The sequence below is a fragment of the Falco rusticolus genome, chromosome 1, assembly GCF_015220075.1.
Source record: "Falco rusticolus isolate bFalRus1 chromosome 1, bFalRus1.pri, whole genome shotgun sequence".
Classification (NCBI taxonomy): domain Eukaryota; kingdom Metazoa; phylum Chordata; class Aves; order Falconiformes; family Falconidae; genus Falco; species Falco rusticolus.
The window spans coordinates 26,358,863-26,380,360 of NC_051187.1; the positions used below are offsets into that span (position 1 = coordinate 26,358,863).

Here is a 21,498-nt window from a genome sequence, read left to right on the forward strand (position 1 = left end):
ACTTAACCACAAAAATACTGTTGGGATTATATGTACGTACTGCTTGAAAGCAAGAACTTACAAGAGTGGTCCATTAAACTGGAGCTAAATCTTCTTGTTTGAACAAAGACCTACACAGGTATTTAAAACGAAGGACATGCTCCAAGACATGCTCATCTTAAGTATCAGAAGTCCATTCAAACCCTTAAGTAGGTTCTTCCTTTTTTCCAGAGTGTGCCCTGGATCAGTGCTAACAGCCGGGGCTGCTTCCTCCTGCCCCAGATCTGTTTAGTCCTGTCTAATCACTGGAGGATGCTACAAGGCCATGAGATGCTCACATAGTTCCGCTGAGACATATACTGAAAATCATTCGGGCTATATCGCTTCATATTCTTCACTGACAACTGAACTCTGTTATCAGAGAATGGATGACAGAACATATCAGCAAAGTCTACATTTAATGAATTCAGCCAACCCCTTTTTAGCAGCATTATTGCCAAACTGTAATTGTATCTGTTTTGATCAAAGTGCCAAGTGTCTTGGGACAGAAGAAAAAAAAGAGGGGGAAAAAGACATCTATAAATGAGTGAGCAGCTGGTGGTTACCTCTACATCTGCATTTGGAGAGCTCTCCTTAGGGTTATAGTCAAAGACAGCCACCATACTTCGAGGAGTCAGCAGTTCAGCTTCCAAGTCTTGATGTTTCTGTTCTGCAGGTCAAAAATAAAACAAAATATCCTGAGCCAGAAGTTCTAAGACAAAATCCAGTGTCACAGCAACTCATTCACCATTCTTGGAGCAGACCGAGCAAAGAGAATACTAGGGGGAAACTGAATGGGAGAAAGATTGTCGAGGCCCTACAGACATTTGGTAAAGCAGTTTCCTATCTCCTGTATCACCTCACAAGCACAGAAGTGGGAACATCTCCCCATTCCAGCACCTTGGTTTCCTGCCTATATATACATGCATGTTTTATTTTATGTTTTCTATTTATACACACACACATACATATGTGTGTGTATATATATGTACATACACACACACGCAGAGGACAGCAGTCTCTTTGTAATGTCTTGAATACACATTTCTCCTCCCTCCATGCAATGATCTGCTACTGACCTACAAAATTTATCCTTCAGGTGCCACGGGAACAGCAAGAGCGCAGGACAGCACTGACCAGCAGCCCAGCCACAGTGCACAGAACTCAGCACATAGGGAAGCACAGGCCTCATCATCCAGGGAACACACTGCACTTTCTACAACCACCTGCTTGCTCAGCCCCATTACTTACAGACCTGCTCTGAGTCTACAAAAGCAAAGCCTGGTGTTACAGAAAGCACACATTGTCCAGTCCTTCATCTTATGGATTTAAACCCTGCTTCAAGTCAACATTGGAAGGGCCAACAAGAGGTGTGCAGGCTTGGCCTCTCTGGACATCAACAGATGATTGCACAGAGTGAGTGCTCTCTCAGGGGACCTTGGATTTGCTTAAAATCCAGCACCGTCAGGTGAGTAAGAGATTTCCATGTGACCACATGTACCCTTCACCTTCAGGCACTCCCTGTTTAGTCAAAGTCCACTGCACCCACAACTCAATTAAAAGAACTAAAACTCTTTTTCATGAGAACAACCATTTTCTTACAGCGCTCTGAAGCAGCACTACAGGGTCTTGCATTGGCCCTTGATTGCAAAATGCATCTGTATTATGATCATGCGCTATCTACTCATAGTTGGAAAGAGCAGTTCTCACCTGGATGAGACTTGTACGTCTCCTGTTTATCCAGCCCTGCTGGGGGAAGAAAGTGTCTCATCAGTGAGAGTTCATCTTTCAACAGTGACCACATGACATAACTGACAACAATAAAAAGAACAAAGACCACGGCAGCAAACAACAGAAGCAAACCATTCATGCAACTCAAAGTCTACACCAGTAACCATGACTCAGGGACGTAACAAGAAGCAGAGGTCAAGCTCCAAAACTATAAAAGACATCACTGTTGTTAAAAACTTAACACCAGCACAGGGATGGGCTCTCTTTCCACTTCCTAGCAGTCGTACAGAGACAAACATCTGAGGGTCCTGTAAGCAAGTAGTAAAAATTCAATGCAGTCTGTAATCCTATTGCAAAAATCAAAGAGGAAGCAGTGGATGACACAGACCTTTCTTGGAGCGTCTGGGTTTTGGAGGAGGGACGGTTTGGCGGCGTGGAGGTGGAGAAAATGTGCCATTTCCTTAATAAAAATCCAAAAAAGCAAATAAATAGACAAGAGAAACAGACAGTGAATGGAAAGTGAAAAGCATTTTGAAGAGTGAACAGGCAACAGAGTAGCATGACATGCCTCCCCTGGGAAGCAGACACCGATTTCTACGGGCAATGCCCAAATCTTCATTTCTCATACACTGACTCAGATGAGGCATGACCCACATCCCAAATACACATAGAAATACATATTGCATTTATGCCCATTAGCCATACCACAGTACACATTAGACAAAATTTGCTGCGCTTTATCTTTCAGAAGCAGCATCATAAGGACAAAATAAAACCTTATACTGTTAACAACTGAAAAATGCCGGGTGAGGTGCACCCCCAACTCACTCGGGTGAGACAAGATCTGGGGAGGTCTCTAGCTAAAGCTTCTGCCCTGAACAGGGCCAGTACTGGACGAGTCTCCAGAGGAGTGTGCAGGAAGAGCTCCCAGACCAACCCCTCCAAGGCATTTTCTTAGTTATGAGGCTGCAAGACTGGTTTATGGCAGCAGGAAAACAACAGAGGTACATACAGCCCAGATGCCTAAGGCAACAAGCTTTACTCTCTGCACGCATGCCTAAGGTATGCCTTTTTCCCTACCACCACAGTCCTGAAAACTTTCAAACCCACTATGATTCATGAAGTCTCAGAGCTAGTAATTCCTTTATTCTTCGAAGAGTACACAGTGGGACAGAGAGCCTTGTGTATCCCCACAGGGACAAAGGCCACCACAGGCATCTAGCCATCTCTGGGCACCAGAGGGTACACGCAGGAGAAACATTATGAATGCCTCAAGTGTGAGAAAGACTTACTCAAATCTCTCCTCTCCCTAGACATGAGAGAGGCCAAAGGACAAACACCTACCAGAAAGATCACACAGCCACAAAGTGAAAGCAACAGGCTCCATGGACCCCTTTGCTCTTCAGGATCAACCTTCCAGAGACCCACATTTAGCTGGGCACTGTCAGCCCTTAGCCTCTAGGGCTTGGATACTGGGTCTCACTGCAGCGAAATGGAAACAAGTTGGATTGCTTCTTTTTCTCTTGAGTTTTTTGTTTTGTTTTGTTGGTTGGTTAGGTTTTTTTCCTCCACTGCCTGTGAGGAATTGACACAGTCAATGTCAGGGTTTACCTTTGCCATCAGACCCTCACTTGTGCTGCTGTACTCTGCTGACCTGGTAGGGAAAGAGTGGCCAGCCAAAACAAGAATTTCTTCTTGTTTTGGCAAGCGGAACAAGTCACACCGTTGCCACTGGTAGCACAGAGTACACAGAGAGGTGCAGGATGAGAGATGGTAGGGACAAGGGACAGGCACTGGGACACCAGTATGTCGACAGCAGTCTTGGGGCAGCTCACAGTCACTGAACAGCAGTCTAACTCAGCCTGAGCTGTGATGACTGCACATCCCAGGGAAGGTTCCTCTCCTCTGACTACACAAGTGGGAAGAAACCATAAAGTCTCTGCAGTGCACAAAACACTGAACCGTGTACTTCAGGGAGTGAGTAAGGAGGAATCGAAGGACCAGGTCTGCTCCTTGTACACTCCTGACTGCCCACCTTGCTGTCTCACACCCTTCCTTCCCTTTCCCCATGAGTCTCTCCCCATCCTCCTCCATTCTGAAGTCACAGATTCTGTCACCCAAGAGCAGGGTCACCCCTGTGGGTTCAAATACAGACTCACAAAGCAAAGGAGAGAACACAGAAGTGAAAACTCTTGCTCACATCCTTCAGCTGCTCTTCAAACTTTTTTGTTTCCCCTTCTCCAGCGAGGATCAGCCTCACACAATCCATGCTGAGTTCGCAGGCACAACCCTCAAGCACAGGAGCAGCTCCTCCAGCAGCTGCAAATGCAGCCTTGGGCAGCACTGTGCTGCAGCAGAGTCAGGTATGAACTGCAACCTCAGGACACCTGCCTCCCTCATCCATCAAGACCTCCCTGCTTGCTACTGCAATAACCATGAAACAAGCCTTCAGATCCTGGGGACCAGCCCTGGAGATTGTTGTGGTAGGCTGCACCAGCCACACAGCTTGACAGCATGACTGAGCTTTCCACATGTCAGCAAAGAAGCATGCTGACAATAGCACAGCACAGACGTAATAAAGGAGATACAGTACCTATGGTCTCCATTGGGGTGTCGGCAGGCAGGAATCCTTGCTTTAGGAGCTGCTTCTTGATTTCGTTATTCTCCACCTGGACTTCTGAAACCATGTTGCATGGAATGTACCCCTCCCTTCCTGCACATTCACCCCTGTAAAAGCCATCAGCATCCTTGTCTCCACATACCTGCAAGGAGAAAAGACAGGCCAGACTGTTTACACTACAGCGACTGAGCTGCAAGGAGAAAGGGAAGCTAAGGAAACACCCAAGATGAAATCCCAAGGTTCATGCTGTCCCTGGAACATCAGATGGATCCACAGAGAGTAGATGTTTAGTACAGTGTCCTCTTACTTTCAGGATCTGTCCCTCCTTAAATGGGAGCTCCTCTTCTGCTGCATCAGGGTTAGGAGACATAGAAACAGGATCGTAGTCAAAGAGTGCCACAAATATTCTAATGCCATCATCTTTAACAGAGGTTTCTGAAGCAGTGCTCCTTGCAGGACCTGCGCGCAGACAGGGGACACACCAGAGATAACGTCAGCACCATCCTCCCGCCACAGCCCTGCACGGCTCAAATACTGCCTACTGGCCTCTTCCCTGCCATTTCCAACAGCCGCCCTCTCTCCTGCTGCCCAGCTCTCTCCTCTTTGCCCACTCACCTGGACTAGACAGTAAAGGTTTCTGCATTTGGCTTCTTCTTACGCTCTTGTTCCCTCTTCTGCTGGGAGCCTGCCAGGTGGCTGTGCCAGGCAGTTCCTGGCCCCTAGGATCTTTATTACCAGATGCCTGCAACAGGAACCACCAGAGAGTTAGTAGCAGCCTCTGCCTTCCAACTCACGTGAACAGTGCTCAGCCCAAACGCACTCCACAAAGAGCAGCGCATCCAAATGCAACATTCCTCTTCAGGGACAATCTAGAGCTGAAAATACCAAGGAAGTAGGAAAACAGAACTAAGTACAGGCAGGCACCCCGCCAGGCACCAGTGACAATCCCCTCGGTGAGCGTGAGGACACAGCAAAGGGCATTTCAAGGGGAGGCAATGACATTACAGTCATCATCTACACAGAGCTTTCACAAATCAGCTTATTTCACCAGGGATTTTCATCTGGGTCTCACAGCCTCCTGCCATGGGGAGGAAGACCCAGTGAGAAAAGGAATACTGCATCGGTGACACTTGGTCAGTTAGCAGGAAAAGCAGAAGCAGGTAATACAAGAAAAGCCACGGAGCAGCACAGAACTACAGAATCTCTCAGATTTTTCTTCCAGACAATCCTAGAGGGTCCTTTCTCTGGACAGCACTGAACAAAGCAAGATACAGGCAGGCCAGGGAAGCAGAGGGAAGCTAATGCCACTGCAAGCTGCTTCAAAGCCAGAATAGGAAAAGTCACCCAACCCTTTTGTGCAAGGAGGTGCTACGTATCCCCTTCGAAGGATGTTCGAGCCTCCTTCTCCAGCCAGGTGACTTACAGTCCAGCTCCCAGCCCTGCTCCTCAGAACTGCTCTCACATCTCAGTGCTTCATTCTCCTGGCAGAAGAACCGCAGGCGCTGGCTCGGAGACCCAGCCCACTCCATCCCCTGCTCTTCCATCATCTCCAGTCTGGTCAGGTCCCTCCTGCCATCCGTGTGGGCAACCTCAGATTGACTGGAGCAATCACTCCAGTCCCCCTGACAGCTCTGGGACCTTTCTGGCCACAGCCTGCTCTCAGGGGGGGATGCACAGACTGAATCCTGATCATCTTCGGAGTCATATTCAATGTCTATTTCCAGGCTCCTGGGGCTGGAGCAGTGTGTTGCCGTCACAGCAGGTTCTGCAAACCCTGAAACCACTGCTTTCATGTGTTTTTTTCGTAAGGTGGCTTGTCTGGCACGACTGTACATATCAAACCCCTCCTTACCACCAGCACTGCTCACAATGTTCAGCTCTTCCCTGAGGCTAGGAGCTCTGTATAACCCACCTCCCATCTGACTGCAGTTGCCCAGCAGACGACTGCAGTGTTCTGTTAAATCATTCTGTCTCTTCCTACCCATCTCAGGCCGACTCCGGATCTTCTCTCGGTAATTATTTCCCTTCTTGCTCCAAGCAGGACTTGCCCCAGTCCCAGACTTCGGATCGTTCTCCTGGTAGCCCCAGTTCCAGTTTGCCTTCTTCTGACTCCAGACCAGCTGGACAAAAGCAGGATTTGCATGGGCAGCATCCCCTCTGCTCTCCTTAATGTCATGCTCCTCCTGTGGAGTCTGAGCAGACAGATCTGTGGAGGTGTTACTCCCATCTGCCTTTAGAAATGGCTCCTTGACGTTGAGCGCCTTCTCTGTTCTTCCTGAATGGTGGGTAAGTGTTTCCAAGGAGTCTTGAGGGTCTGCCTTTTCCTCCATAACACACTTCTCATCTTCATCTTCATCCTCATCCTCAGTCACTTCAGGGATGCTAAACAATTTCTTGCTGTGGTTCTTCTGAAGCGGGAGCTCCAGTATCCTCTCCAGAATCTCCTCATCGCTGTCAGTATCACAAAGATCCATCTGTACCCAGCCCCCGAGAAAAGCCACAGCCAGGACAAGCAAAGGAAAAAAGAGAGGAAATAAACATTAAAAAGAGAGGCAAAGTTACAGCTGATTCCCTCCCAGCACAGCAGGATGGAGCAGCGACGGTGGTCTGCAGCAAAGCAAGGGTAGGAAGCAAAAGAGAGCAATGGGTCTTCGGGCAAAAGACAATTAGATGAACTAGCAATGCAGCGGAAAGCGAGAAAGGCCAATGCATGGAAGAGCTCCCTCCCAGCTTCTGCCCCTACACACACAGCTATCTGCAACACCTTTCATCCTGCCCACTTGATTCCCCACAGCTTCAGCATCCCCTGGGATGGGAAGATGGGGCAGGAGAGGCACAGTTCCTCCGTGGACGTTTGCTGCAAGTTAGAGCTGACTGGGTTCCTCCATTCACAGGGATGAGTCTCACAGCCTGTGCACACAAGGACCCACAGTCTTCCCTTACCTCTCTGTCCTCGCACTCGAACAGAACGAAGTGACCCTGTGCAGCAAGACATCCCTTAGAGATGTTGCTGCTACAGGAAGCCCTTCCCTAGGCCCTTCCCATCATCTGTCAAGCTCCAGCTCTACAGTAGTTTACTGTCTGCAAATCCAGGTGAACAGAGTTGCCACAAATACACGTGAAAATCCTTTACCTGAAAAGGGTCACACAGACATGTACTTCACTTGCAGCAGGGCAAGACCCTGCCAGGTTATATCAAACACTGCTGAATTTTAAAGTTTGTCTTGGAGCAACTATAGTTATGTTTTTGTCTCTTACTACATTTATACTAAAATAAAAAAGGTGGAATCCCAGATGCATGGTGTAATTTAGATTGAAAGATACCTCTGGAGGTCTCTTGTTCAACTTCCCTGACAATTTATACCGTGACATGTTCTAAAACCATCTGCAAATAGTTTACAAAGCATATGTAGCTGCTTTTGTTTTACACTACATTCATGAGCAGGCCTGTTCAGAGATAATTAAAAACTGAACCACAGTGGGGGGAAAAAAACAGGCAGTTGTAAGCTGCCTACTAATTATTCCAACCTCCATAATTTTTTCCAAGCAAAAGCTGGTCCTGAATTATGTTTAGAATTTGTTGAAGGGGCCTCCAGAGGTCTCCAGTTCAATCTCCTAACTGCAGCAGGACTGCTGCCAACAGTAAATCAGCCGAGGGCTTTACAACACCAAAGAATGGAGATTCTCCACCGCTCTGGGGACCTGTCCCAAGGCTGCACCATCCTCTTGGGAAAGAAGTTTTGTACTCATCTCCAACACGAACCTCCCAAAAAGCAGCTCATGACTGCCACCTCTTTTTATATCACCTGCCATGAACAAGACAACTTTGGCTCTCTCATCCTTTTAACCAACCTTCAAACAGTTGTAGGAAGCTACAAGATCTCCCACTAGCCTCTGTGACAGACCAAAAAAGCTCAGCTTCCTCAGATTCTCTTTACAGGGCATGTGCTCTAGGCTCCTACCTTGTTAGCACCCATTAGGGATATGCAAAATTCATAGATGCAACCATAAAATAATCCACTCTTATTTTAGCTGTTTACAAAAATGTGGGTTTTGATTTGAGTTTTAATACAATAAAAAGATTCAGAAATTAAACAACTTATTTGAGGTTAAACATTTTAAAAGCAGCACCCCTCCATTCTTTCATGCCCCAAATCCTGAAAGAGTTGGGTGAGGAGTCTTGAGATATGTTACTAAATAGAATTCTAGAAAACAGCCCTGCTGAGACCTGGCCCACTTCAGTCACCATCTTCCCTCACTCTACAAGGTAGCGTTGGGAGCTCTGTGCCCTAAAGCTTCCTGCTCCTGATGCCCTCTCCCCATTCAGCATCTTGTCATGATCACACCCTCAACTTGTCCCTGCCAGAATAGAAAAAAACCAGCACTTTTTCAGATCAAGCAGCACCAGTTTGCTCAACTCAACAAGATGTCCATGGGGTTTCAGTGTTCCTTTTGCAGAAAAAAAACCACACAAAAAAAACCCAACAAAAAAGCCCAAGCCAAAAACATTCAGGCCAATAAAACATCCAGGAAAAAAAGAGACAAAAAACAGCATTCTTGACTGTTCTTGTTTCCTCTTTTCTCCTTCCAGGAAAACTCTTTTCTTCCATTTTTTCCTGCAGTGCAATCCGAACAACTGGAAGCCCTTTCAACAACGCCTTCCCAGGCAGCCCCAGCATCTCCAGGCACGAGGCTCTCCTGGGACTCCTGACACACTGCAGTGCAGGTCCAACCTCCCCACCTGGGAAGCAGAACCCCCATCAGAAGGAGAAAAGGAGCAGCAGCAAATTTACTCCAGAATCATTACACTGTCTGCTATTGATCATCTAAAGCCCACCAGTCCCATCCCATCCATGCTGCAGGCTAGCAGCTATCCAGGTCAGCAACAACAAACTACATGTGTTCTTTGGTCATGTGAAAAAAACCAAACAAGGATGCTTTCTTGCTATATACAGGCATATCACATTTCTGGCAAATCTTTCTAATATCTCCGTCATTCAGCCTCAATACTTTCCCTCATGTACATTCACCTCAACTGCTGTAATTTGTATGATTACATACCACTTTCCAGACATGCAGTTTTAAGCACATTGCCTGTCACAGATGCATTACAACACACTAACTAGATTTAGCTGTTTGAACTTATAACATGAATTAACATGATCGCTCACAGTTCCAACTCAATCAGTATTTCCTCACTTGCAACATTTGAGCTGCAAAGCCACGGCTCCACCCCTACAAGCCATCCCTTCCTACAGAGAGCACCAAGGTCTACGCAAAATAATCTACACTAAGTTACTCGCATTCAGGAGTGCTTGCAGGACTGAGGACAAAATATTACATGCCTGTTTTGCCTTAGGAGGGAAGGTGGGTTGGTACAGGATCTACAGATGGGTGGACTTTACAGATTCCTATGTGTTCACTGTTTATGTCTATATTAAGAACTTGATCAATAGGATTGATTTTTAACTCTGGGTTCTAAAGTTCATACTACATTGTGTGTTTTTCCAACTAATTAAACCCTGGGTACATCCATTACATATAAACACCCTTTCCCCTCACAAATAACTTGTATTTTTACTAGCTTAAGACAACACTCATAGTAAAAGCAGAGCAGGCAGGAACTTAGCCAAGCACTGCTGAGAGCACTGGGCACAGACCAGTACCTCCTCCTGTGAACTGATGATATGGGATGGCTGCATTGGCGCTCCCCGCAAGCATGACTCTGCTAAAAGTTACCTTTTCCCCGTTCTCCCGGTAACATGGCTCTCTCTGGTCCCATTTCTTCTCTTCCAGAGCTTCTGAAGACAGTTCATCTTCTTCCTCTTCTTCCAAAATATCTGAAAGGTCAGAACTACGGCTGTGCTCAGCAAAAAGGGTCAGCTGTCGTCTTCCCATTTCGGATATTTTTTCTTCTTGCTATTGAAAAGCAAAACAGATTTCTTCAGTCCTCTCAGGCACTCTATTTCAGCAATAAAGTAGCATTTTACCTTTTTCTAGTACATATACAGCTGAAGTATGGCAGGAAATAAATTGGGCAACACCCAATGCAGCAATTGGCATGTGTGCACACACACAGAACCGACGGACACGTTTTATAGCCTGCAGAAGAACAGTACTGCATAAGGCTGTAAAACCTAAGGGTGTCAAATACAATCCACACCCCTCCATAGGCAGAGACATTCAACCAAGGTTAAACAAACCTCTCTTTTCACTCTGGACATTTCTTTGATCACTTCCTTGCCAAGGGACAATCTCGAGATCTCCTGGCAGCTGCTCCCACTCATGCTTGCATCTCTGAAGGTGCCATCTGTCCCCTCAGCCTGGCTGGGGGAGGGCAGAGGCTCTGGGCTCAAGTGTTTCTCCTTTATCTCTTTTTCTCTTTCAGCACTGAGACCTTTCGGTGACTCTTCCACAGAGCACGTATGGCAGGTCTCCATACGTATCTTCAGACTGCTGTTAGATGGACTTTCCAGTTCTGATGCTTTGGTTACAGATTGTTCTGCCTGGGAAACAAACAAAAAAAAAGGTCACCACAAAGAAACCTGGAGGAGGTATCACACAATACTTGTGCACCAAAAGGGGGCCCTTGCCACCCCAAACTCTCTGAAACACTGTGCATTCTGTGCTGTTGGCACATGAATATTTTGGCAGGCAATTTGCAGCTGGGAAGGTTGGCCAGCCCTGGAACAAACCCCTCTCTGCCATTAGCTGCAAGTACACACAAGGTCTTTCCACTGCTGCAGCTCTGGCCACTGCATGTGGCTCGTGTAAGCCACAGAAGTGTATTGACAATAACTAGTTTTACAGCAGCAAGAAGAGCCCAAGCTATACAAAAAGGTCATTTCCCACTCTTATCTGCCAGAGGAATGTCCTACACGCCAGCTTGCAGGTTAGCTTGAGCTGGAGGTGAGGACATTACCCCAGCACTTCTGGGAGCTGTGAAGAGAAGGGGAATTAATGAAGAACATACACAGAGAATACAACTGCACAGATTCATGGTTAGATCACCTAGTTGGATTACAGAAATTTTAAATTTTCATGTTTTCCAGTTGGTTCAGTCTGGTGTTTAAGAAAACCTCTGGGAGATGGAGGAGTGGAACCCCAAGAACAACGAGGGTAAGGCAGGTGGGGGCCTTCATCAGCCACCCCTTTCTCTAACCCTCACTCTAGAATATGACAGCCTCCACTGTATTTTGCAATGGAGAACAACCTTGTCCCTATTTACAAAGTGTGCTCTGTATGTATTTACAGGATCAGACCCCTAGGGAGATTTACACACTGCAGTGTCTAGTTTCCAAATGTTCCCTGGGCTCAGGCAAAAGCCAGACAGGTCTAGATCTCATGTGTCATCTGACAGCTAGGATCTTTCTGCCCTGTTTCTCTTTGTTGACAGCCAAGTGAAGACACACATCTCAAGCAAGGAGGATGATGTGCATCCTGGAAGCACCCATTTTGCTCCACTGACGACAAAGGAGGCAAAGCAACTCATCCATGTTAGCCACCTACACCAGACATCTAAATATGTGCAAACAAATCACAACAACTGACCTGAGGTGCTGTGAGCAGAAAATGACCAGGGATTGAAGAATGACGATTTAAATTTTGCACTCAACATCTCAATTCTTCTGTGTATTTACCTAGCCTTTGGTTTTGGGCCCACACAGCTGTCAATACTCCAGTAATTATCAGAAGTCTTCCCTGCTTTTGTCTAACTCTGAGCCTTCACAAGCTCACATTGCCATAATTAATAAAGTCATGCTGACTTTAACAGTTTGAAGCACTCCCTGTGCTCCCTGAAGTCCCTGATGTCACAGGTCAGAAAGGGAAAAAGATCCTTTTTCCTGATATAATGCATCACACACAAACAGGACCCACTTTCCTCTTGTCACAGAGCGAGCAGCTTATCGGTCATTAGTACCTGTTTTCTTACGAGGCTCTCTGACATCCTCACCACTGTCCTAGGAAAGCTCTGAAAGCACTCACCCACCCTACAGGATTCCAAATACCCAATGTCAGGACAACTTGCCAGCTCTTCTCCAGACACGGCTATGTTGCTGTGAAGTCCACTAAGGTGCTCCACTGTGCTGAAGTGGCTCTACTCTGCCTCACACAAACCCACTAGACTGGAGAAGACCCCTTCAAGTCAGAGAACACAGTGTTTGGAATAAGAACAGCAGTGCCAGACTAACACTGACATCATCATCAGCGGGAACATCCTTTTCACCTTCTCTCTCTGATGAATTCTTGCCTTCCTGACTCTATTCCTGATCACATGTGTGTGCAAGCAGATCAAGCGGAGAGCTTCATCTGCTTTTCCAGGTACACAACAGCAGACAGTACTCCCTGCCGGTTTGCCAACCACTGGATGATGACCCAAAGGCAACAGTGTGTCACAGAAAGAGAAACATGCTCACTAGCATTTTCTTCCATTCCCCAAAATGATCCATTCTCCTTCCCAGCACATTTGGTACTGGGCAGGAGATGTAAGCACTTACCTGCACCTCCATCCCCTCACCCAGGCCTTGCGATTCTGCTTCCCTTGAAGCGACAGGCTCTGTGCCCTCACAGGGGAGCACTGTCCTGCCAGCTTGCTGAGGAGGCACAGTCAGGCATTTCTTGTCTTGTGCAGTGTCTGATCCTTGTGGGGAAGCATCTAAAACCTGCACCAAGGAAGCACTGGGAGAGGAGAGGTGCGGCGGTGAAGAGGCTTCCTCTGGCAGAGATCGTACTGAGCTGTCATGGCTGGAGGAGTGATCAGTCAATTTGGCATCTGAGCTATCAGCAGGAACTTTTTGTCGATGCAGGAGTGCAGCTGTCTGGCGTGTGGGTGGGCTGCGTGCAGGCAGAGAGCCCCTGGGCTCTCCACGGGGCAGTCTAGAGGTAAAAGTGGTAGAAACAGCACAATCTGAAGGTGAAGAGTGGTGAGAGGCTTGCAGCAAGACTGAGGAAATCTGGGCTGGAACTGAATCCACTGACTCCCCATACAGAGACATCGTTCTCACAGAAACCTCCCGGCACACCTGGAACATCTGAAGCTGGGACAAGTCCACCAGGACACTCCCAGCCGTTGGAGAAGTAACTTCTATTGCCTGCAAGCAAAAAAATAGGGAGTAATTATTTACTGTGCATGGCTCAGCCCTTCTGAGAATGACAATTCCTGAACACAAAGTTAACGAAAGACCCCAAAGCTCTGGAGAGCAGGCATACAGAATTCTCACCCTTCTGCACAATATCAGGGAAGAATGAACAGCAAAGGTAAATTGTTACCACATTTGAGAAACTGAATATTCTATAAAACATGACTCTATTCCCTCCTACACCAGGTTTTAACTCTTCTTGTTCCCTACACTTTAAAAAAAGCTATCCCTTTTTCTGGCCTCTCTTTTGCCTACCTTCTCGGACTCCTCCTTTTCTGACCTATGTAACGAAAAAGCATTTCCACAATAGAAGAGCAATCATCCAACACAGCACCACTCTGTTTTGCACTGTGCTCCTCTGAACAGTTGTGGCTTGCCTCTCCCACGGCCAATAGCACAACATCCTATATGCAGAAGACTGCAGGCCACTTTTAATACAGAATATCTTTGGAGGTTCTTTACCAGTATTCATACAGGACCCTGGGGTGTCTGTATACCTCCCTCTTTTCCCTCTTTGCCTGTCCTTAATTTAAAAAATGGCTAGAGAACCCATAGTCCAGAGATAAGCCCCAAGTGGTGGCAAGGTTGAGTACTTGTACTCTCTCCATGTGCTATGGACTTACTGCTCATTGAGCTCGTCGTTTCCCAACGGATCAAGCTAGTGCTTAGGGTGTGACAGAGGAGGCTGACACTAATTGTCCTGTTTTCCTAGTGAAGGGTCCTGCCACAGGAACCTTCCTAGCTTACTTATATCAAAACCACATCAAAAATCTGGATGGAACTCTTTTTTTGGGGTGCTTCAGTCAAAACAAACAGCCCAAGCATTGTTTCTTCTCTAATATCATTCCTTTCCAAGCCAAGGACTGTCACTGCCTCCTCCTGGCACGCTTCCTGCACCAGCCTCCAGCCACCCACCTACACAGACGTCAGCCTGGCATAGCGTCAGCACAATACCTTCTGCCCATCCGCATACACAGCGTAACCAGTGACTCGGACTCCATTGGAAGATCCTTCGGCATCAATAGTGACAGGTAACCAGCTGATAACAAGGATACCTGGTGAGGGACCAGCTTCTACCTGGACATCCAAAGGAGCATCAGGTGTGCCTGCAAGAGACCAAACAGATATTGCTCTTGCTTACCTGACAACAGCATAAAGCTAAACTAAACTCTGGTTAGAATCAAGGAGAAAGCTACCACACCAGACTTGCCACTGCAGAACTGTACTAGAATAGCTAGGCTAGTCTTGGGAAACGGTAGACAGAACCAGAGAAAGTAAGGTGCTCTTGTTCTGTGAAAGCTTTAATGCACAAAAAACAGAACTTTGCAAAAGTAGCTGAGGCCAAGATGCAGCAACCCTTAGAGCAAGGTCATGGCAAACCAGATCTTCCATGCCCTGAGAGGCATGCTGTTCAAATCAGCAAAGAAGATGTCTTCCCAGAGCAAATGAAAACAAAAGAGATAATAAATTTTTAAAATAAAGGAAGAAAAACATTAAGACAAAACAGTACAGCATCTCAGGCTTTAGGACCTAATAAACCTTGCTTCCCTTCACCCCAAGGCTTCATAGCGAAGTAATGACAGAGCGCACTGCTCCAAGCACTCCATGCACAGTGGCCATGGGCATGACTTCTCTGATACCTGCTAGTGGGGTAGTGAAGTGTATCACAGCTGAGTTCTGCTCCTGCCCCTCTGGGATCTCTTCCCAAGGTGTTTTCAAGGGCCGGGCCTCCAGCTTGGCAACATACTGAGTGCTTGGCTGCAGGTTGCGGAAGGTGTACCAGTAGACCCCAGGTTTTGTTATGTCACATTCCTCCCCATTGAGATACACTGCGTGGTTGTAATTGCTGTTGCAGGGAAGCCACATGACCTCTGCTGACGTGGCAGTGACACTTCTGACTTTCAGCATAGTTGGTGCCACACAAAAATCTTGCCCCACAAAGAAAGTGCATCGCAGTTTATCAGAACTGCCTTGCTCTGTCACAGTCTGCACAGATACACGGTAAGCCTTTGTCTTTAAATCCAGCTTCTCAATCACTGCTTTGGTCTGAAAGCCACTCTTCACATTTTGACGTAGCTCTTCATCCACATAGATGTTGTAGCTTTGTATGTCTGGGCAGCCAGCTGGCAAAAGTGGTGGTTCCCAGCCTACAACTATGCTTCTGGCAAGCTGCTTGATCAAAGTCAGTTTTCTTGGGTAAGGCACTGCTGTATGACTAACACGTTCCTCCTGGTCTCCTTCTGCTCTACTGGCCAATGGACTGATGCTACTCTCTTCAATGGAAAAATCACTCTTATCTCCACTGCTGGTGCTTGCACTGACAAAACTTTTCTCCTGGTATGAACTATGGGTGAGATCATTCAGCTCCAAAGGCAGAAACGTCATGAGGTCATCATCTGAAACTCGCTCAACAAAATTGGAGGGGACTAGCCCCCGCCGGCCATCCATCAGTTCCCCTAAACAAAAAACAGGAAACCTGTTACCACTGCACCTACCATTCAGCCTTCCAACCCATCCGTGAAGACAACGTGACAATGTCTACGCCAGGTCACAACTGCGCTGCAGTCAGGAATGAAAAAAAACAACCTCGGGGAGGTTATTCCTGGCAAAGTTTCCTGCATTTCACAGGGCTTCCCTAGTTAGATCCTAATGGTCACAGTGAGGAGCCACACCACTCCATACATTCCAGAGCCAACTAATTAGAAAGTTGTTTTGTGTAATTAGCTTAAGGGGTTTTCTTTCTTCATTATCCTACTTTTCCTGATCACAGCTCCTTTACTAACTTAAGTGTATTTTGCTAGCCTTCCCAAACTACGAAGATTGATGATTTAACATCTTCTCCCAGCCATACAGATTTGGGTTTTGTAGTACTTCCTCAAGAAAGTCCACCTTTCCAGCTCTGTATTCAGCTCTGGCCTTCCGTTTTAGTTCTCTCCTTTGTTATGCTAGCTTCCGTAACAAAGATGTCCCAAAAGGACCCATGGGGATGACTGATACCACAGCACTCTTGGTACATGCAAGAACCGTCAAACCACGGTCAAAACAGCAGTGCGTAGGCATTGCACTTACTTTCCCCTTTCCACCTCTACCTACAGCAAATCAATTGAAAGCAGGGAAAGCAGAACACGTTAGTAAAGAATAACCTTTTATTCTTTAAACAATAAACAAACAAATAAATACATGAGAAGCTTAGAAATAGAAAGAAAGAAAGAAAGAAAGAAAGAGCCAGAAGAGTCAAAGAGCAAGCAGTGCAACATGGCATGCATTTGCCTCAGCTCTTGCAAAGCACCTCAGTAAATTAAGGTTCCTTCATCCCATTAAGTAAGCCAGGTCCACAAAGAAACTTCATTACAAATTTACAGTCCACAGTTCTTGGTTTTAATTCCATCTGCCTATTAGTCCACCAGGATCGTGTTTTCAAAGGTGCCAAAAGTGAAACACACTGTATGACACCAAATGACATAACAACTGTAGTTCGGACTGCTTATTTTATACCCTCCTCTGCCAAAAGAGCAAGAGGTAGTTAAGACCATCAGCTGCTTACAATCTCTGCCTCACTATGAAGTTACTGGAAAGAGGGAAACAGACCATATGCAGAAGGTGCCCAGGGCACAGCTAGGGAGGAATCATGTGGGGATGAAACCTGGAGCTCTCCCAAAAGCAGTGGCAAAATTTCCACTGAAATCACTAGACCAGGATTTCATGTTCTAGACTCAATTTAATCATGACACAAATAAACCCTTTTCCAACAGAATCTGCTCTTGCCTCTAACAAACTAACTTTGGGTAGAAAACCTTTATCTTGAAGTGTCAAGATTCACTAAATTCCTCTCTTGTTTTTTTTAAGAGATCAACTTCCCACAGTAGTTTGGTCACATTTCATTCTACTAAAACGCACCTTCAAAGAAGCCATCTTCATCCATGTCTCCATAGATGTAAATATATTCGCCAGCAGTCAGTGGAAGCTCTGCCTCTGGATTTTCATTAGGCCCATCAAAAGGATTGTAGCTGAAATATTTACAATATGAAGACTTACTTTGTATAGCAACTTTCACAGCAATACATTCAAACTGTGATGTTAGATCAGCTTACAATTCACTGGGACTGCATCCACTTTTTGCAAGTGGCAAATTCCACAGACAAAGGTCAATATTTTAGTTTAAGTTTCATAAATAACTAATAACATATTGTTCCATGTTCAAATAGCAGCTAGGAATAAGGTTTTGAGTAGCAGAACTGACATCTTGTGATGTCTGAAGGAACAGATCAGAGTGACTCAAGAAAGTGTTTAAGAGAAGATTTGAATTACCCGAGTGCCTGCTGTGTTTCTGAGCGTACTAAGTAGATAAGCTGTAGGACTCTGCACTTCTAAAACAGAAACCCTGAAATTCGCCTGCAGCCTTAACTATTTTATGTAGATATCTCTCTACATTTCATGCATTTGATAATTTTGACTGAAAACAAAAATAAATTTTTGAAAATGCCCAAAACTTGTAAGGTACACTTTACTTGCCATATGACTGTCATGGACAAGCACAGCACAGAATCTCAGAATTCCTGTCTTTAAAACCCTAAAGAATGAGCTGATCCGTGCAAGAACAACATTACATGAGTGAAAAAAAAGGTTTCTAGCCCTTTTTTTTTTTTCCTTATAATTATCCAGCCCTCAGGATACAAGTTACAAAACACTCAGTGCTGTAACTCCATGTTTTGAACAGCAAGTCAAAAACTTCACTTAGCATGAAAACGGTAAATACACTGGTGATAGGATTTGGCCTCCAGGTAGTTCTAATGTGCCTACCCCAGTATTCTCAAGCTCATCAGAGGGCCTACCACAGGGAAATGCCTCATGAAAAACCTTTATCTTTGCAAGCACCTACTGCCAACTCCTGCTCTTTAGTCTTTAAAAGGGATTTCAACATTCCAAAGCAATGTTATCCCTCTGAGCTGAGCGAGACCTTATGGGCCGAAGACTCTGACATGGAAGACACAGATCACATTTGACCTGCTCCTCACAAGCACAGAATTATCTGAGTTCTCTTCCTCCCAGTCTACAGTGTAACCTCATAGACCACAAGAAATGATCCAGTACCTGTACCGAGCTAAGAACACCTGGAGCTTTGCAGGGCCTTGGCTGCCTGGCTCAGGCATTAGAGAGATACTGTCAACATCCAGTTCTTCCATTTCACTTGCAGTGTCCACCTAAAAACATTGAAGATGAAGGATATGATAAGGCCCAAATCAGAGTAAAGGAACACTCAAAGGGTTCAAACACCGATGAACAAGTCCCCTAAGATCATGTACGGTGTCAGTCTGGCCACCAGGCTAAAGACCACCTGGCAGAATGACTTTTAAGGTGAAAAAGTAGTAATAAGAGGCAACACCTCCAAGCTGCAACTTCAGAGGTTCCAGTCAAACACCAGGAAAAACTCCTTGCCCAGGTGCGTGATGCAGCTTTGAGACAGGTTCCCACTGAGGTGGGGGATCTCCATTCGTGGAGAGCCTCAGCTAGACAAAGCCATGGCCACACTGATCTAGTGTTGGTGACAGGCCACTGGAGTAGGAGATTGGAGAGACGCTTGGAGAGGCGTCTTCCACCCTACATATCCGTAATTCAGTATATTCATTTCTTGCTACCTCTAAATGGTAGCTGTCCATGTGTGCAACATAAATGGCAACCTGTACAAAGGAGACCTTACAGTTTTATTAGACGTCTAGGTCTCTAAGTGCTTTTGTTCAGGCAGTTCCCCTCCGGCACCTGTAAATACTTCAATATAATGTGTATGTACTTTCAGAACACCAGGTAGAGCTTTGGTTGGACCTGGTAGGGCCACCAAACAGCTGGCTCTGATAACATCCAGTAGCACATGCTGCAGGAAAGCATACAAGAGACAGGGCAAACATGAAACTCCTCTTCCCCATATTGTCTCTCACTTTCCAACAATTGGCTGCTTACAGACTTCCTAAGCTGGAGGCTGCACCCTGAATGCATTTGGTGGCTACTAGCAGAAGAATCTTTGAGAAATTTGTCTCAGTCTTTTTGATCCCAGTGACGTTTTGGAATTTTACATCCAGTGGCAATGAGTTATATAATAAAATCATACTTCTTGAGGAAACAGCAGTGGACCAAAGGAGCAAAAGTTGCTTCCCGTGCCATCACAGCCAGCCCCACCCACAACACTTCCTTACCCTAAACTGTCACATGAAGTGATATACAGCAGAGAGTACGAAAGACTGTGTAAGTGAACCCTACAGTGCAATGTAAGAGCTCCTGGGGAGAAGCAACAACTGTCTATGAGATCTTGGTGACACAAACAAGCAAAGTCTATTCATTTTGTCCCTCTGCTAGCACAAACTGAGCATCTTTTTATGGTTTCTTTCACAAAGCAAAATTTTAATACCTAAAAGCATGCAAAGAAGTTTGAGCCCCTCATACAGAGCTCAAGGCCAAAAACCATCTGAAATCAAGGCCAGAAAAAAACTGGACACAGTTCCTCAGCATGCTAAAAATAACAGTTTGTAGCCTTTGTGTGTTTTAGCAGTAGCTGAGATGTCACAAGAAAGCTTAGCAGGAGCTTTCCCACACTTCCCACCAATGGACCTCTCCATACTGCTCCTTCTCCAAGCCCCCAGCACTGTCTGCTCTGTTGTTTCCTTCCTGGAGCACAGCAATTATGTTCAAATGAGTATTACAGACACTGGCATGCAAGGCCCCTTCAATTGTTTCCTACAGCTTTTCTCTTGTTTTTCCCACTTTTTCCAGGCAGCCAGGAGGGAATGAATGCAACTTTACCAGTGCTCTCAGCAATGCATTTATTCCCTTGTGGCTAGAAAGCACAGGCCGCAGAGGGGGCTCCCATACTGACCTCTGGAGTTGGGGAGGATTTTGGACTGTTCTGCATGGATTCTGATTTTGAAGAGTTTGACTGAGATTCCACTTTCTTGGCTTGTCTCTGAGAACTGGTAGCAGCAACTGGGGAGCCAACAGTGGCATCAGGCGCCCGCTGTGATGACTCAAACTCATCAGTCTCTTCATTCTGAACCTTCTTAGCACTCTGGTGAGTAAGCAATCCAGGAACAGTTGACTCTGCCATAAAATAATCTGTCCATTACTTTTAGCGACAGGCAGAATACAAGATCAGCAGTGAGCAACACAATGCGCAAACACCCTTTAATGCTCAGGTCTCTAAAAATGTGACTCATTTAACAGCGCAACAGACTGGACACCCCGGGCTCTCTTTGGTCAGACAAATGCCAAGTTCTCTTTATGACTACAAAATGAACCACAAGAGAGACAGAGGTCTCAAAAATTAACTGAACATTTGAATTATTTTCTTTACACCTTTCCATTTACACAAGTAACAACTCATTTGTCAAAACACTTGCGGGCATCTCCAGTAATTACCCTTCTCCCAGTGGGGCTGTGGGGTAGAGCTGCAGAGGGCAAGAGGAAGCTCAGAAGTCACCAGTGTAGAGGTGAGAAGGTCGATTTTTCCTGTTTGAAGCCGGAACTCTTTGAGTTCTTGAGACAGGAGGCTGAACTGCTCTGTTTGGCTGCGGCACTGGTCTTCTAGATCTTTCACTCGGGCCTGACGGGAGAGACACAAGATGAGGGAAAAACTCATACCAAAACCACCACAGAGGCTCCAAACAGCATTTCCCTTTGCCATGTCTTTTCAGTGGGTCTCGGATTCCCAGGAAGCTAAAGGTGTGCCATGCCCAGGAATGGTCATTAGGAGCCGTCAGCTCCACACCTAAACCATCTTTGAAAACCCGAGCCTCATCATCTATGAGGACCTTGACTGCAAGTTCAATTAGGCATTACCCCTGAAATTCTGGGTCTGAACTTCAATATCCTATCCAAGTCCTGCACAAGACCAGATGAGATAAGTCAAAGATAAATAAGCCTTGAAAAGAAAAAAGATTGAAAAGCTTTGCTTGCTTATTGGAGCATTAAAATCACACCTCCAAAGGAATTGCTCTCCCAGTG

General features: G+C 46.0%; 1 protein-coding gene across 13 annotated transcripts in view; it reads right to left on the reverse strand.

The window, feature by feature from the left end:
* Positions 1-21,498, reverse strand: part of TSPOAP1 (TSPO associated protein 1) — a 69,889-nt gene that overhangs the window by 11,276 nt on the left and 37,115 nt on the right. For 7 of the 13 annotated variants that reach the window (XM_037375186.1, XM_037375195.1, XM_037375188.1 and 4 more), the window contains 16 exons: positions 20,914-21,097; positions 20,375-20,595; positions 18,601-18,710; positions 17,407-17,516; positions 15,150-15,965; positions 14,464-14,615; positions 12,868-13,461; positions 10,573-10,875; positions 10,109-10,288; positions 5,719-6,843; positions 4,985-5,111; positions 4,677-4,828; positions 4,343-4,511; positions 2,138-2,209; positions 1,729-1,767; positions 585-688 (listed from right to left, as the gene is read on the reverse strand). In XM_037375186.1, coding sequence (XP_037231083.1) covers positions 585-688; positions 1,729-1,767; positions 2,138-2,209; positions 4,343-4,511; positions 4,677-4,828; positions 4,985-5,111; positions 5,719-6,843; positions 10,109-10,288; positions 10,573-10,875; positions 12,868-13,461; positions 14,464-14,615; positions 15,150-15,965; positions 17,407-17,516; positions 18,601-18,710; positions 20,375-20,595; positions 20,914-21,097 — 4,458 coding nt within the window. Of the gene's footprint in view, positions 1-584; positions 689-1,728; positions 1,768-2,137; positions 2,210-4,342; positions 4,512-4,676; positions 4,829-4,984; positions 5,112-5,718; positions 6,844-10,108; positions 10,289-10,572; positions 10,876-12,867; positions 13,462-14,463; positions 14,616-15,149; positions 15,966-17,406; positions 17,517-18,600; positions 18,711-20,374; positions 20,596-20,913; positions 21,098-21,498 lie in introns of those variants that run through there. The other 6 variants (XM_037375187.1, XM_037375190.1, XM_037375189.1 and 3 more) reach the window with 6 other exon arrangements.